The following is a 15,682-nucleotide window of genomic DNA, read 5'->3' on the forward strand; positions in this document are numbered from 1 at the left end:
TAATAACTAATACCTGTTTGCAATACAAAGCAGAACAATATACATTTTTTTGTGCAGGTAAAATAAATGGGAATGGATGACACCGAAAGCCAGCCAAATTCAATTTGCAAATGGCCCTGCACTCTACATTAAAAATAAGGTGGATAAGGACAAAGACATTTTGAAAATCCAGTATCTGATGCTCAATTGTACCATACATCTATGACATGCAGCATGTACAAAATACAAAATACAACTGAGTACAGAGCACACCAATAAAATTTTTTTCAAAAAAATACAATGGAGAGGAAATATTAAAGTACTGAATTTATTTTTGATAGAAAAGATTTTGCTTCCAGAAAAATACAAACCTTCGCTTTGATCAGTGCTTGATGCAAATTCTATTACAAATATATACAAAATACATGTACATAAAAATTATTATTAGATATACAAGTCATTGTAGTGGTTTTCCATTCATGTGAATCAGACATGGTGCGCATAGGTAAAGTACAGTAGATATAGATGAGAAAAGGCAGCTTGGTATCAAGAAATGCCAAAGATAATGTCCACTACAGGATTATAGGACAACTAATGTATGAACGGTAGGAAATATCAGTTATTAATTTACTTTAAATAAATCTGAGTCAATATTATACACTGAACTGAGGTTAACAATAGTATATCATGTGCTGGTAAACAAAGAACAAACTAAATTAAAGGGATAGTTCACTTTGAAATTAATTTTTGATATGTTTTAGCTTACCTCAAGGGCATCGAAGATGTAGGTGTCTTTGATTCCGCAGTAGTTTCAATTTTGATATTTTTAGGTCAAACCGTTCTTGTCTGTCAGTCATATAATGCAGGTCGATGGTCACTGTCTCAAAACACAAGCACAGAGTCCAAATTAAAACAATTCCCCATCGTCCAAATTAAACAATTCCCCATCGTAAGTACACATTGATGGCCTAAGACACGAAACGAGCGGTTTGTGTGAGAAAACGAACAGTATTTATATCGTTGTTTTCTCTTGAACACAGCACACGTCCAAATGATCTGACGGCGCGGGCGGGTATAGATATATACATAGATGTCGCCTTGGCCACGGTTTCGTTCCAATGAACTGCAGTAGCCAAGGCGACATCTAGTGTATAGATGTATACACTAGATGTCGCTTGGCTACGGTTTCGTTCCAATGAACTGCAGTAGCCAAGGCGACATCTATTTATATATCTATACCCGCCCGCGCCTTCAGATCATTTGGACGTGTGCTGTGTTCAAGAGATAACAACGATATAAATACTGTTCGTTTTCTCACACAAACCGCTCGTTTCGTGTCTTAGGCCATCAATGTGTACTTACGATGGGGAATTGTTTAATTTGGACGATGGGGAATTGTTTTAATTTGGACTCTGTGCTTGTGTTTTGAGACAGTGACCATTGACCTGCATTATATGACTGACAGACAAGAACGGTTTGACCTAAAAATATCAAAATTGAAACTACTGCGGAAAAAAAGACACCTACATCTTCGATGCCCTTGAGGTAAGCTAAAACATACCAAAATTTTATTTCAAAGTGAACTATCCCTTTAATAAATGTCATTGTTCCATTATGCCTGATGGAAAAACATAAACACTGATCTTGTTTTTTTTTTAGCCTGTCAATTAAAAATCATTTTTTTTTTGGTGAAAATAAAAAATGGCTGTGCTTTAGTGGTTGTATAAAATAAGTTTACAGTACAATTGCTTTAGAAAGGCTCTGCTTTTATATTGCTAAATGACATTTGCCCTTGAAGCTCATTCAAGTTCATTGTTTGTATAGAAATGTTTGTAAATGGAAGAGATGAAATGTAAATATCTTTATTGATTTATATTGTTGTTATAAATTGTATTTTGGCATCAGTGATGCATCTGTGTAGTGCTGATTCACTCGTACCTATAGAACTTATTTGCCTTTTTTCATTCTGTAAACGAAGAAAGAATAAGTATATTATAAAGAGCTAGAGTCTAAGCAGAGAATAACATATTACACATTGTTTTAGTTGTGTTGCTTTTGCTATACTACACTATTAATGACAAACATTTACTTTTTATGCATATTTCTTTCATTCACATGACTACCCTGTGCTAACTGGCATTTTTGGAAAAATGTTCACTGATGTGTTCCTTTCCCGTCTACTAATACCCTGATATCTCCCATCAGTCTCTCTTAACATACACCTAATGAAATCATCAGTTCTCATGATTGGTCTCTGGGCCCTTAAAACAAAATTCAATCATGTTTCCTTCCATCTATATGTATTCATTCACTTTATACAAAAGTAAGATTCTTGTTTCTTCTATTTATCCCTAATAATACTAAAACATAATGTCTCACATTGTCTTATATTCTTAATTCAGTTTCTAAATGGCTTAAACTCTGAACTGATCTCGTCTAAAATACCTTTTTTACACGAAACGTAAAGGGATCATTAAAGCTTTTCTTTCAAAACGGTCTCTAAGGTGGAACTGAGGTCTAGATGAATAAAGCCATGACTGAAATCTATTAGACTCACTTATAGATAAAATGTCAGGTGTCTCAAAATGTGTGAAAAGATGTTGTCCAGTTTTATGGACAGAAAAAAGTTTAACCCCAGATTGTACAAAATTATTTATAATTGGGGTTGATGTGGCGCAGCAGTGAATGCTTAAGGGTGGAAACCAGAAGACTGGAGTTTCAGTATCTATCATTTATTTTAGAGCAGGACTGAAGTTACTCTGTGTCCAGGAATGGAGCGCCAATCCTTTTTATTATATGTACTGTATCAACAGGCAACTCCCATTCACGCCCCATTCCACAGATTCCTCTCTCGGCTTCAGCAGGAACTGGTCTGTAAATTGCTCTCGGTGAGGATGGAGGTTATGCTGGAATGATCAAACAATCCATCATCATCATCATCATCCTCAGAGCTGAGCACTGAAGACTCCAGAGCTGACTGCCGGGCCTGCTGGATCTTCCTCCTGAGGATGAAATAAGCCAATTTGACAGTAGTGTCCTATGGTATAACATACTATAAACGTTTTGGTTACACTTTATTTTAAAGGTGTCATTGGTACAGTGTAATTACATATTTAAGTACTGAGTAATATTAAGCAACTACATGTACTTACTATAGGGTTAGGGTAGGATTAGGATTTGGTTGAGGGTTAGTTGCATGTAATGCATAATTTATTGTTATTACTATGGTAAGTACATGTAACAAATGTAACAAGGACACTGTAAAATAAAGTGTTACCCATTTTTTATTATACATACTTTTATTTTTTATTTTTAGGTTTACATTTTTATTTTATTTTATTATTATTATTGTTATATTGGTCCAGGGCCTACTAGGGGGCCTCAGCAAACTTCCATGCAGGCCACAGAATGAAAAGTATTTACATTTATATATGATTATTAATTTAATTAATATGAATAATATTGTTAAATCAAATCTAACATAACTAACTTGCTAAAAATAAAAATAAAAAAAAACATACAAATCAAGATGTAAACTAAATTTGTTTTTTACCCTAAATATTGTTTTTTGTTAAAGAACATACAGTTCTTAAATTCTGCAATCACAAAATGAAATGCGGTTGATTAATTTACCTATATTGACAGTTTCTGTTAAAGTTTCCCCATTATACTTTTTCAGATATTACTTTTTTATGCAGTGTGTACTATAGCTGTTTGTCAATGTAAAGGGTCTGCAAAGTTTTAAAGATCAAAGTGCACGATGAATGAAGTTGCTCCAACTGCTCCTCAAAATCACAACCCAATTAATTATTGAGGTATATATTTTCTACCGGGTGTTCAAAATACGCAGTTTTGTGTTTTATATTGTGCAGGTCTCTGGCTAAGAGAATGCCTAGTGTTTGGCTCAATTAGGTCACCCACACACATATTTGATTGTTTAGGCCCTCTTGCCTCTAATGTACATGAACAAGCAAGGAATCTGGGAGTTCTCTTATGAGAGTACTCTCGTGTTGTGTAAGATAGCTTACGCTACGGGAAAATCCCTTTTCTCGAGAATACTGAAGCCAAAAATGATCCTTAATTTTGTATTAATTTAAAACGCATTTGCTGCATAGAGCAGACCTAGGCGAGGCAGCTAGCGCACCTATTGGTCGCTCTGTGGCAACTGCTGCAACCTATCGAGAGGCTGCTCCTCGAACGTCACGTCCCGCCAGAATGGGCGTGGCTTATGTCTATATAAGCCCAGTCCCGATAGGATGCTCCTTGATTTTTCATCTCTTCAGCGAAGTACTCACAACGCTGGATCTCTGGAAGGAAGCCTGCTCCGGAGAGAAAGCACCACAGCAGGACGAGCCATCTGCTTCGCGGATATAAGTGCCCGAAGAAGCCGGCCGCCTTCTCGCCGCCTTCAGCCGCCGTTCATGCTGCGCTATCTAGTGCCCATATCCTTTGAAAAGCTTGTGTGTGTTCGCCGCCGCGACACACTTATCCTTCTAAAAGAGCACGAGGCGTTGCTGCAAATGCCTCGTTCCAAGTGTGGCTCGTGCAGAGCCCAGCTCAGCGATGGGAACCGCCACATCCTGTGCGATTCCTGCCTGGGCAGAAACCACGCTCAACACACACTCTCCCAGGGTGGCTGCCCGGAGTGCGAAATGATGACCATGTCGACCCTGCGGGCTCGACGTGGACTCTACCCCTCCGCTTCTCTCGTCTGGGCCGCGCCGTAAAAAGCGCCGCTCGCAGAGACCCCCGGAGGATGGTTTTCCCCACAAAGACACGCCGGCTGCGTCCCCACGTGCTTCGCCGGTCGGGTCTCCCTCCTCGCTCACGGATGGCCAGCACCCCGCGCCCGCCACCACCGTGCCGGACGAGTTCGAGGGAGACAAGCTGAGGAGGACAGCTGTTCTCTTCTCGCTGCCCGAAGAGCCTGCACCCAACAGGCTCGATGGATGCTTCCTCCCTGGACACCGCCTGACGCCTCAGACGAGGCCCGCTCCTTTTCTGCCCGATCTGCACGAGAAGCTGTCTAAATGCTGGAAGGCGCCATTTTCAGCAAGGTTGCGTTCCCCTGTCTCCTCGACGCTCTCGTCTGTCAACAGCGCGAGGGACAAAGGCTACCTCTCCATTCCTCCTGTCGAGGAAGCGGTAGCAACGCACCTTTGCCCGCCGTCCACGGTCTGGCAGTCAAAACCTGCCCTGCCCTCCAAAGCCTGCCGGACTACATCGGCCCTCATCGGTTGAGCTTACACCGCCGCCGGTCAGGCTGCATCAGCACTTCACTCCATGGCCGTGCTACAAGTCTTCCAGGCCAACCTTCTCCATTCTATGGACAAGGCGGGCCCAGATCCTGAAGACTTCACGGATCTTAGAAGCGCTACGGACCGCCAGCAGCACGCCGCCCCATGTGAGCGCTGTAAGCACGGTGTTAATGCATCAACCCAATCATGCTTCTGGATCCCTGACACACAGCGATCAGAGCCCAGATATCATTCTACCACTAGCCCTATGTGCAGAAGCATGGGAAAATATCCTGGGCGTGTCAGAATGGGTGTTGAACATTGTAAAGCGAGGTTATTCGCTGCAGTTCACTCGCAGACCTCCGCGCTTTCGAGCCAAGGTCGAAACTACGGTGAAAGACGAAGTAGCACACGTACTTCGCACCGAAATAGCGAAACTGCTGAAGAAGGGAGCTGTAGAAACTGTCCCTCTGACTCAGAGCGAGTCGGGCTTCTACAGCTGGTACTTTCTAGTGCCCAAAAAGGATGGCAGTCTCAGACCCATCCTGGATCTCAGGCGTTTAAACAAAGCTCTTATGAAAAGATAATTCAAAATGCTCACAACCAGAAAAATCCTTGCGCAAATTCGCCCGAGAGACTGGTTTATTTCAGTGGATCTGAAGGATGCTTATTTCAAGATTCAAAAAACACCCCATCACAGGCTTTTCTTGAGATTCGCCTTCGACGGCCAGGCTTATTAGTACACCGTCCTGCCGTTCGGCCTGTCTTTAGCACCCCGTACATTTACGAAGTGCATGGACACGGCGCTCGCTCCCCTGAGACAACGGGGTATGCGAGTGCTAAACTATTTGGAAGACTGGCTAATTCTAACGCAGTCAAAGGCAGAACTGATAACGCACAGGGCTTTACTACTCAGTCATCTAGAGAACCTGGGTCTCAAAGTCAATTGGACCAAGTGTTCACTGTCTCCCAGCCAGAAAATCTCTTTCCTGGGAACAGAACTAGACTTAGTGTCGATGACAGCGCGGCTTACGCCTGGCAGCGTCTTTCAAAGCCGGCAGCGTCACCCCTCTCAAAAGATTTCAGAGGATGCTGGGTCTTATGGCCTCAGCCTCAGCGGTGCTTCGACTGGGCTTGCTTCACATGCGCCCACTTCAGTACTGGCTGAAGACGCGCGTTCCGCATCATGCGTGGGCTACTGGTCACGCACGCCTCAAGGTAACCCAGAACTGTGTTACAGCTCTCGGGCCCTGGAAGGCGATCGACTGGTATCAGTCAGGTGTGGATTTGGGAGTGATCTCGAAGCTGAAAGTAGTCTCGACAGATGCCTCCAACTCAGGTTGGGGAGCACTATACGAAGGCAGGCCGACGTTTGGCCTGTAGTCAGGCCAAGAACAGCGCCTACACATAAACTGTCTGGAGATGAAAGCGGTCGAGAACGCTTTGGAATTTTTCCTTCCCCTGTTAAAGGGCCATCACGTCTTAGTCCGCACGGACAATATGTCAGTGGTGTCCTACATAAACCTCCAGGGCGGTCTAAGATCACGGAACCTACACTCTTTGACAGAACGCCTCCTTGTGTGGTCCCAGCACAATCTGCGCTCGCTGAGAGCAGCGCACGTGCCAGGCTGTCTGAACGTGGGTCCAGACATGCTGTCCAGGGACAATGTTCCCCTGGGGGAGTGGTCCCTTCACCCTCAGGCAGTCCAGCTGCTATGGGACAGCTTCGGCAGAGCGGAAGTCGACCTCTTTGCGTCGTCAGACAACGCTCACTGTCCAATATTCTTTACAAAGGACAGGGATGCGCTGGCCCACAACTGGCCCAGCCGCCCGCTTTATGCTTTTCCCCCAGTCGCACTGTTACCACAGGTAATCAAGCGAATCAGGGAGAACAGATGCTCTGTGCTCCTAGTAGCCCCGCTCTGGGGGAACCTAGTGAGGTTCCCGGAGTTGATGCAGCTATCGAACACAGCCCTGTGGCCGATTCCATTGAGGAAAGATCTCCTCTCTCAGGCCAAGGGCGCGATTTGGCATCCTCACCCCGAGCTTTGGGCCCTGCATGTATGGGCCATCAACGGATACCCGTTGACCTCCCAGTGGGAGTGTTAAACACGATTACACAGGCTAGAGCTCCCTCTACTAGACGGCTCTACGCTTCTAAGTGGTCAGTGTTCTCCGGCTGGTGCTCAGCTCAAAACTTGGATCCACAATGCTGTGGGGCGACAGATTCTCTCCTTCCTACAAGAGCTTTTGGAGCAGGGCAGATCCCCCTCCACGCTCAGTGTACGTTTCGGCCATAGCTGCGTTTAGAAAAACTATGCATGGTCAGTCACTGGGTAGGAACGATCTTATCATCCGCTTCCTGAGAGGGGCGAGGAGGCTTAACCCCCCTCGACCCCCTTTGGTTCCTGTGTGGGACCATTCCACGGTCCTGGAGGCCATGAAAGGTGATCCTTTCGAACCACTACAGTCAGTAGATTTGCGGTATCTTTCGCTTTCTCGCCTCGGTTAAACGAGTGGGTGACTTGTACGCGCTCTCCGTGAGTACCACGTGTCTCGAGTTTGGGCCTAATGACTCCAAAGTCATCCTCAAACCGAGACATGGCTATGTCCCCAAAGTGCTCTCCACCCCTTTCAGAGCACAAGTTATTTCCCTGTCAGCTCTCCCTAGATCTGATAGCGAGAATGATGCAAATCTTCTCTGCCCAGTCAGGGCGCTGAGAATTTACGTGGACCGTTCGGCTGCCTTTAGACAGTCAGAACAGCTCTTTGTTTCCTTCGGTGGCCGCAACAAAGGGCTAGCTACCTCGAAACAAAGCCTATCCAGGTGGATAATCGACGCTATCGCGCTGGCTTATACGTCCAAGGGCCTTCGCTGCCCGTTGGGTGTTAGAGCTCATTCCACCAGAGGCATGGCCTCTTCATGGGCCTGGTCCAGAGGGGGTGGTGGTGGCGCAATGGATAAGATGCACACACCTTTGGTGTGAGAGACCCGGGTCCGAATCCACTGTGAGACACCAATGTGTCCCTGTCCCTGAACAAGACACTATATCACTTCATGATATTTGTACGGCGGCAGGCTGGGCCTATCCGTCTACATTCATAAGGTTCTATAACCTAAGTCCCTGCTTTACAGGCTAGACTGTTATCAGTCTAAATGAAAACTCAGCAGCCCTGCTCAAATTACTTCCGCCGGGTCTGCGTGTTATGCTTACAGAGTGGACTGCGCTCAGTACAACTGTCTATTTCAGTACAGGCTGACTAGGTCTACCCTGACTGATATACTGTGCTAAGCACCCCCTGTTATTCACAGTTCAGGCTGACTGAGGTCCTCCCTGACTGTTATACCATGTTAAGCACCCTTTTCACTCTTCAGTTCAGGCTGACTTACGTCTCTCCTGGCTGTTATATTGTGTCAAGCACCTGCTTTCTCATAGGCAACTTGCCTTCCATTATTATTTGAGCCCACTCTTCATTGGCCTTGATATTACCCAATATCATGTGTACCCCGGGCACACGCCCTTATTGTGGACAAACACTCAGCACGCACGGCGTTTTACATTGGGTTCCCGTAGCGTAAGCTAGCTTACGCAGCACAAGAGTACTCTCGTAAGAGAACGTCTCGGTTACTTACGTAACCTCGGTTCTCTCTAGATGAGAGAACGAGTGTTGCGTAACCCTGCCGTGCTTGTGCTACGTTCTGGTTTCGCTTCAGTATGAAAAACCAAGGAGCATCCTATCGGGACTGGGCTTATATAGACATAAGCCACGCCCATTCTGGCGGGACATGATGTTCGAGGGCGCCCGCGCCCTCATTGGTGCTTACGTCACGAGCAGCCTCTCAATAGGTTGCAGCAGTTGCCACAGAGCGACCAATAGACACGCTAGCTGCCTCGCCTAGATCTGCTCTATGCAGCAAATGCGTTTTAAATGAATACAAAAAAATTAATACAAAATTAAGGATAATTTTTGGCTTCAGTATTCTCGAGAAAAGGGATTTTCCCGTAGCGTAAGCTAGCTTACGCAACACTCGTTCCCTCATCTAGAGAGAACCGAGGTTACGTTAGTAACCGAGACTAGAGATGCGCGGTTGGCGGTCACAGCCGCGGACTCCGCGGATTGGGCGGATGATGTGACGAAAAATAATATTTAAATTAAATCCGGGCGGGTGGCGGGCGGTTGAACCATTCAAATAAAAAATATATGTATACACCAATCAGCGGATGGCGGGCGGGTGCGGTTTTGAAAATTGGTCAAAAATGTTGGTGCGGATGGATGGCGGACGGATGGTGAGTTTTGTGATGCGGGTGTGGATGAAATAGTAGCCCATCCGCGCATCTCTAACCGAGACGTTATCTTTGATTCAGAGCTTAAATTTGATAAGCAAGTAAATTCAGTGGTGAAGGCTGGGTTCTTTCATTTAAGGCACAATTATGCTGTTGGAATATTGTTTTAATGGAAAGCACTTTGGCCAACTCACGTTGTTTTTAAATGTGCTATACAAATAAACTAAACTAAACTTATTTAAATTAATTTTAAATAATACAATTAATTATTAGCGTTTTGCTGAAATAGTTCTGCTAATCAGCTGTGGGCCACTGTTTAATGCAGTTCATACTACTTTGAGAAATGATAAAGGATGGAGTAAATTATTATTATTTTTTTTTTTTACAAACTTTAAATGTTACATCAGTCGTTCACGTTAGTGCCCGGCTAACGTATGCACGGTTATTGATACTGTTAATACATTTCTTATGTATTATTGCACCGCAATAAATTAGAAAAAAAAGAGTTGCAACATCTCACTGAGAAACGTCCTGCTCAAGTCGTCCTTGCGATAGAGGTTCGGGTTGAATAACTAGTTCTTCCAATGATTCATCATCGTCATCATCATCGAGCTCAGATTGATATGGTAAAATCAATGCAATCGTTACTGTCTTTACAGTGTGTACAATCGCTGAGCTTTAGGAAGCCTCAGTTATGGTTAAGAGCGTTTCGTTTCCGACACGCACTGTAAGCAGTAGACCAATCAGAGCAGCTTAGGCTCTCGGAAAGGAGGGGTTTAGAGACTGAATCTTTGGAGTCGTTTGAGAATCTTTGAAAAATGTGATGATGTGCAGTGTATATTATGAGAAAATTAAAGTGTTTTTTGACCTTTGATACATGTAAACCTGTTGTAGGAGACCTCCAAACAAAATTAGTAACCTTTAAAATAGCATAAAAGGGGAACTTTAATTAATTATTATTGTTAATATTTATTCTTATAGCTATAGTTCTGATAATATAATATAATATAATATAATATAATATAATATAATATAATATAATATAATATAATATAATATAATATCTTTGAATTTTTGTTGGACAGTGTGGGGCCAAACCACAGACATGATGATTAAAATACTGACAACACTATAAAACTGACCAGATAGAGAACAGTTAATAAATATATATATATATATATATATATATATATATATATATATATATATATATATATATATATATATGTGTGTTTTTTTTTTTTTTAAAGATTTAATCCTAAATAAAAATAAAAGTGAATGTAATATATTTTACATATCAGCATCATTATTAGCAGGTAGAACTATACAGGTATTAAGAAGAAATTCTGACACTACTGTGGTACAGCAGATATAATTTAATTGTTTTTGTGTGTGTAATACAGTCTGATCTATAAGCTTATTAAGAGGTTTTATGATTTCCAGAATGTGCATATGATGTGATAAACAGGGTAGTATTGATTTTTCACCATATAGCAGAGATGAGCAGTATGTGCTGGCTGATTTGAGGAAAGATCATTTGTGAGTGAGGTTTGGAAAGCTAAAGGCCTTAAGAGATTAGAGATGAAAGCAGTCTGGTCACTCTCGCATTTTAAGAGACACACACTGCCATCTGGAGGCCTCACTGAGTATTAATGTTTTAAGTAATAAACTCCATATTACACACATATACTGTAGGTCTTATTCTGAATACTGCACCAAACACATTAAGGAAAAAGCACAAAGGAATCCAGCCATAATTGCTCTCTATTTAAAAAAAAGAAAAAAAAAAGAACTTTACATACTCAGTCACGCACACTTACTTGAGTTCATTCTCTAGCGCCGTGACTCTGGATTGCATCGCCTCCTTCTGTTCCTGCTGCTCCTCCATGTCTCTGATGGCCTTCCTCCTCAATCCCTCCAGTCGCTCTGCCTCGGCCTCTCCCTCATCCACCTGCCGCTTCAGAGCCTTCACACGCAGAGTCAGCTGCAGGACCACACATGCATTAAACACATAAACACTCCACCAAATACACAGATCACCACATGGTGTAGAATAAGACACACTACTCTATGTGTACATGTAACGTGTGTATGATTCACCTGGTCTCTCTGTTCCGTGTGCTGCTGTCTTTCCTCATCCAGGGTGATGTTTAGCTCCTTTAGTTTCCTCTCCAACCGTCGCTGAGAGGACACTACAGAATTCTTCTCTCTGAAAAAACACAACGATGTACTTGTACCTCAGGATGTGCTGAATCTGTAGTGTATTGAGAGATTTCTTACACTTAAGATTCTTCAGGTGCTGTGGTTTGATGATGTTATTTTCTTTTAAAACTTTAAAACGTAACTTTTTGTTATTTTAATGAAAATATTTTTTTCCTGGTGCATATACAAAAACTGTTTTTGTAAACAAATGCCAGTAAAAATACTGGCAGGGCAAATTAAAATCTGACCAAGTAACAAATAAACCTCCTGACCATTCCCCTAATGTAATTTACATAATGTAGTCAAATTTAATTTAATTAATTAACTTAAAGTAGAAGATTTCGTGAACCGCTTTACGAACTGCAATATCTGCGGTCTGTGAATGTTTCTGTGTATTCTAGCAGCGTAGATTGATTAAAGAGGAGTGCTGTTCTCAAGCATTCTGTAGTGCTTTGAGGGTAATGTAATTGTTTCAGCCACTTCATGGAATGGTTTTGAAACTTCAGTTCATTAGGTCCTTTGTTTACCTCTCCTCTGTGCGCAGTCGCTCCTCAAGTTCCTGGATTTTGCTCTCCAGCTGAGACACGCCAGTGGAGGAACGTGACTGGCCCTCCATCTCAGTTACGCGAGACTTATACTCCTTTATCTGAAAGATATGCAGATTAGATGAAATCTTGTGGCCAATCTGAATTAATGCATTTTTTCTTCACTTGTTTAACTGTACACACAATCACACTTGTTACCACAAAAACTCAGTCAACGATAATGCAGTATACACTTCGACAGATAAATCTACCATACTGTTGGAAGGTCACGAGGCATACCTGTCTCTCCAGAGCGTTTTTGTCCAGCTCCAGATCTTGTTTGGAGGACCGTTCTTGCATGAGCTCTGCACGCAGCTGTTCAATCTACACGCAGCACCACATTTAAATTAAAGCATTTAATTACCTTTTTCTTAGCTAACACTATGAATAATTTACACTGGTACAGTAGTTCTGTTTTAATATGCCACTTAATAAGTCCCTGATGTCCACTGATGATAACAGTGTATGTATACCTGATCTCTGCTCCTGGTGATTCTTTCTGTCAGCATCTCCGCACTGTTCTTTTCCTCATCTAACTCAAGCTCCAAATGCTTGATTTTGTCCTGCAGGTGGAGACAAACATAGCATACAGTGAAGAGAGAGGTACACCACCACATTATGATCTCTAAGACACCAAATGTGGAAATGTGAAGGTGAAACACACACCTCCAAGCTGCGGATATCTCGTGAACGGTCGTTTTGTGTGGTACGCTGAGTCTCCATCTCACTCTCCAGATGCTTGAGGCGGTTGCTGAGCAACTCTTTATCTAGTAAAGCATTGTCTCGATCCTCATAACTTGAGAACAGCTCCTTCTTTTGACGGGCCAACTAAAAACAAACAAAATGGAATAACTACAAATTGTTGACTGATTAATTTGCTTAGCCAAATTCAAACCAAAAGTAGGAATATTTGTAAGAGGCCAGAGTGTGGCACCTCCTCCTGTAGGGAATGAATGGTGCCCTGAGCTCTCTCCAGCTCACTGAGCTTCTCTTTGGAGTTTTTATGCAAGTCCTGCTGCTCTTTCCTCCACTTCTCTCTTTGCTCATCCAGCTGAGCCTGCAGGAGTCGCACCTCCTCACGGGATGCAGCAGACGAGCGTTCCATCTGACAGAAAAAGCGAGAGAAAGGGGCAGGAGGAAGCAAAAGAGGGAGATTAAAAAAAAAACAGAAAGTAAAGGACAGACTAATAAAAATGTAAAATTACAAGACTGACTCAAATTCGTGTCGAGCACGAATACCTCTTTATTGAGTTTGTCTAGTGCTCTATCCTGCTGCCTCCTCTGGTCATCGAGCAGCGTGTTCTCCTTGCGGACTGTGTCTCTGTCCTTCTCCTTCTCTTCCATATTACGAGCCAGCTCGTCCCTCTCCAGGCCCAGCCTGGAGTTCTCGCGCCTGGACTCTTCCAGCTGCTGCCTCAGTCTCCTGTTCTCCTCCTGTTGCTCCTGCTCAGCTTCAATACTCTGAGACATGCGCTCCTGCAGCTGAGACTACAGACAAAGACAGTTAAACACGTCAGAAAAAGAGGGCGAACAGATGAGCGGATGGAGTAATGTGTGTGTTTTAATGCATGACATCAACTCGGGATTTAAAAAGTGACAAATAGGATCATGAAAACACAATTAGTGTTTTCAACCATTAACTGATGAAAACAAATTGTTATAGTCTGAGTGAGAGGGAAGGTGTACCATTATATAACTATGGCTGTCTACATTAATGCGGATTCATTTGAAAACTATTATTTCAAAACTCTCTCAGTCCACATTAGGATTTTCCTCAAGTTTCTCACCCATACTGAAAAGTTAAATAATGCTAAATAAAAACATTGGAAAACGTAAATTCATCTTACTGCATATGTGTAAAACATACTGAAAGCTCACTGAGATGATACAGAGACCAGACATAATAAAGTTTTTAGACTATTCTTCTATTCTTCGGGTGTGTTCCAACTACAGGGGGAATCACACTTTTTAGCCTCCCTGGGAAAGTCTATGTCAGGGTACTGGAGAGGAGAATACGGCCGATAGTAGAACCTCGGATTCAGGAGGAACAGTGCGTTTTCGTCCCGGTCGTGGAACACTGGACCAGCTCTATACCCTCTCCAGGGTGCTGGAGGGTTCATGGGAGTTTGGCCAACCAATCCACATGTGCTTTGTGGATTTGGAGAAGGCATTCGACTGTGTCCCTCGTGGCGGCCTGTGGAGGGTGCTCCGGGAGTATGGGGTCCGGGGCCCTTTGCTAAGGGCTGTCCGGTCCCTGTACGACCAGAGCAGGAGCTTGGTTCGCATTGCCGGCAGTAAGTCAGACTTGTTCCCGGTGCATGTTGGACTCCGGCAGGGCTGCCCTTTGTCGCCGGATCTGTTCATAATTTTTATGGACAGAATTTCTAGGCGCAGCCAGGGGCCGGAGGGTGTCAGGTTTGGGGACCACACAATTTCGTCTCTACTTTTTGCGGATGATGTTATCGTGCTGGTCCCATCAGACCAGGAACTTCAGCATGCACTGGGACGGTTTGCAGTCGAGTGTGCAGCGGCTGGGATGAGAATCAGCGCCTCCAAATCCGAGGCCATGGTTCTCAGTTGGAAAAGGGTGGCTTGCCCACTTCAGGTTGGTGGAGAGTTCCTGCCTCAAGTGCAGGAGTTGTGGAGGATCTTGGGGTCTTGTTCACGAGTGAGGGAAGGATGTAACGGGAGATTGACAGACGGATCGGTGCAGCTTCTGCAGTAATGCGGTCGATGTACCGGTCTGTTGTGGTGAAGAAAGAGCTGAGCCACAAGGTGAAGCTTTTTAATTTACCAGTCAATCTATGCTCCTACTCTCACCTATGGCCATGAGCTGTGGGTCATGACCGAAAGGACAATATCTCGAATACAGGCGGCCGAAATGAGCTTTCTCCGCAGGGTGGCTGGGCGATCCCTTAGAGATAGGGTGAGGAGTTCGGTCACTCGGGAGGAGCTCAGAGTAGAGCTACTACTCCTCCACATCAAGAGGAGCCAGCTGAGGTGGCTCAGGCATCTGTTCCGGATGCCTTCTGGACGCCTTCCTGGGAAGGTGTTCCGGGCGCGTCCCACCGGGAGGAGGCCCCGGGGAAGACCTAGGACACGCTGGAGGGACTATGTCTCCCGGCTGGCCTGGGAACGCCTCGGTGTCCCCCCGGAAAAGCTTGAGGAAGTGTCTAGGGAGAGGGAAGTCTGGGCATCTCTGCTTAGACTGCTGCCCCCACGACCCGGCCCCGGATAAGCGGAAGAAGATGGATGGATGGATGGATGGATGGACTATTCTTCTGGCACAATTCATTTATTAGCTAAATATTAGGGATGCACCGAATATTCGGCCACCGAAAATTTTCGGCCGAAAATGGCCCAAAAGTGCATTTTCGGTTTTCGGCCGAAAGAC

At 44.0% G+C, this 15,682-nt stretch overlaps 1 protein-coding gene across 1 annotated transcript in view; it reads right to left on the minus strand.

The window, feature by feature from the left end:
- Nucleotides 1-1,666: 1,666 nt before the first annotated feature.
- The window catches only part of cgna (cingulin a), a 34,343-nt gene continuing 20,327 nt past the window's right edge, over nucleotides 1,667-15,682 (minus strand). Inside the window, exons 13-21 of the mRNA XM_084435305.1 lie at nucleotides 13,528-13,776; nucleotides 13,223-13,393; nucleotides 12,955-13,116; nucleotides 12,762-12,851; nucleotides 12,529-12,612; nucleotides 12,232-12,350; nucleotides 11,603-11,711; nucleotides 11,323-11,486; nucleotides 1,667-2,981 (exon numbers count right to left, since the gene is read on the minus strand). Coding sequence (XP_084291431.1) covers nucleotides 2,837-2,981; nucleotides 11,323-11,486; nucleotides 11,603-11,711; nucleotides 12,232-12,350; nucleotides 12,529-12,612; nucleotides 12,762-12,851; nucleotides 12,955-13,116; nucleotides 13,223-13,393; nucleotides 13,528-13,776 — 1,293 coding nt within the window. The 3' untranslated portion in view covers nucleotides 1,667-2,836. The remainder of the gene's footprint in view (nucleotides 2,982-11,322; nucleotides 11,487-11,602; nucleotides 11,712-12,231; nucleotides 12,351-12,528; nucleotides 12,613-12,761; nucleotides 12,852-12,954; nucleotides 13,117-13,222; nucleotides 13,394-13,527; nucleotides 13,777-15,682) is intronic.

This window comes from Rutilus rutilus (genome assembly GCF_951802725.1).
Source record: "Rutilus rutilus genome assembly, chromosome: 17".
Classification (NCBI taxonomy): domain Eukaryota; kingdom Metazoa; phylum Chordata; class Actinopteri; order Cypriniformes; family Leuciscidae; genus Rutilus; species Rutilus rutilus.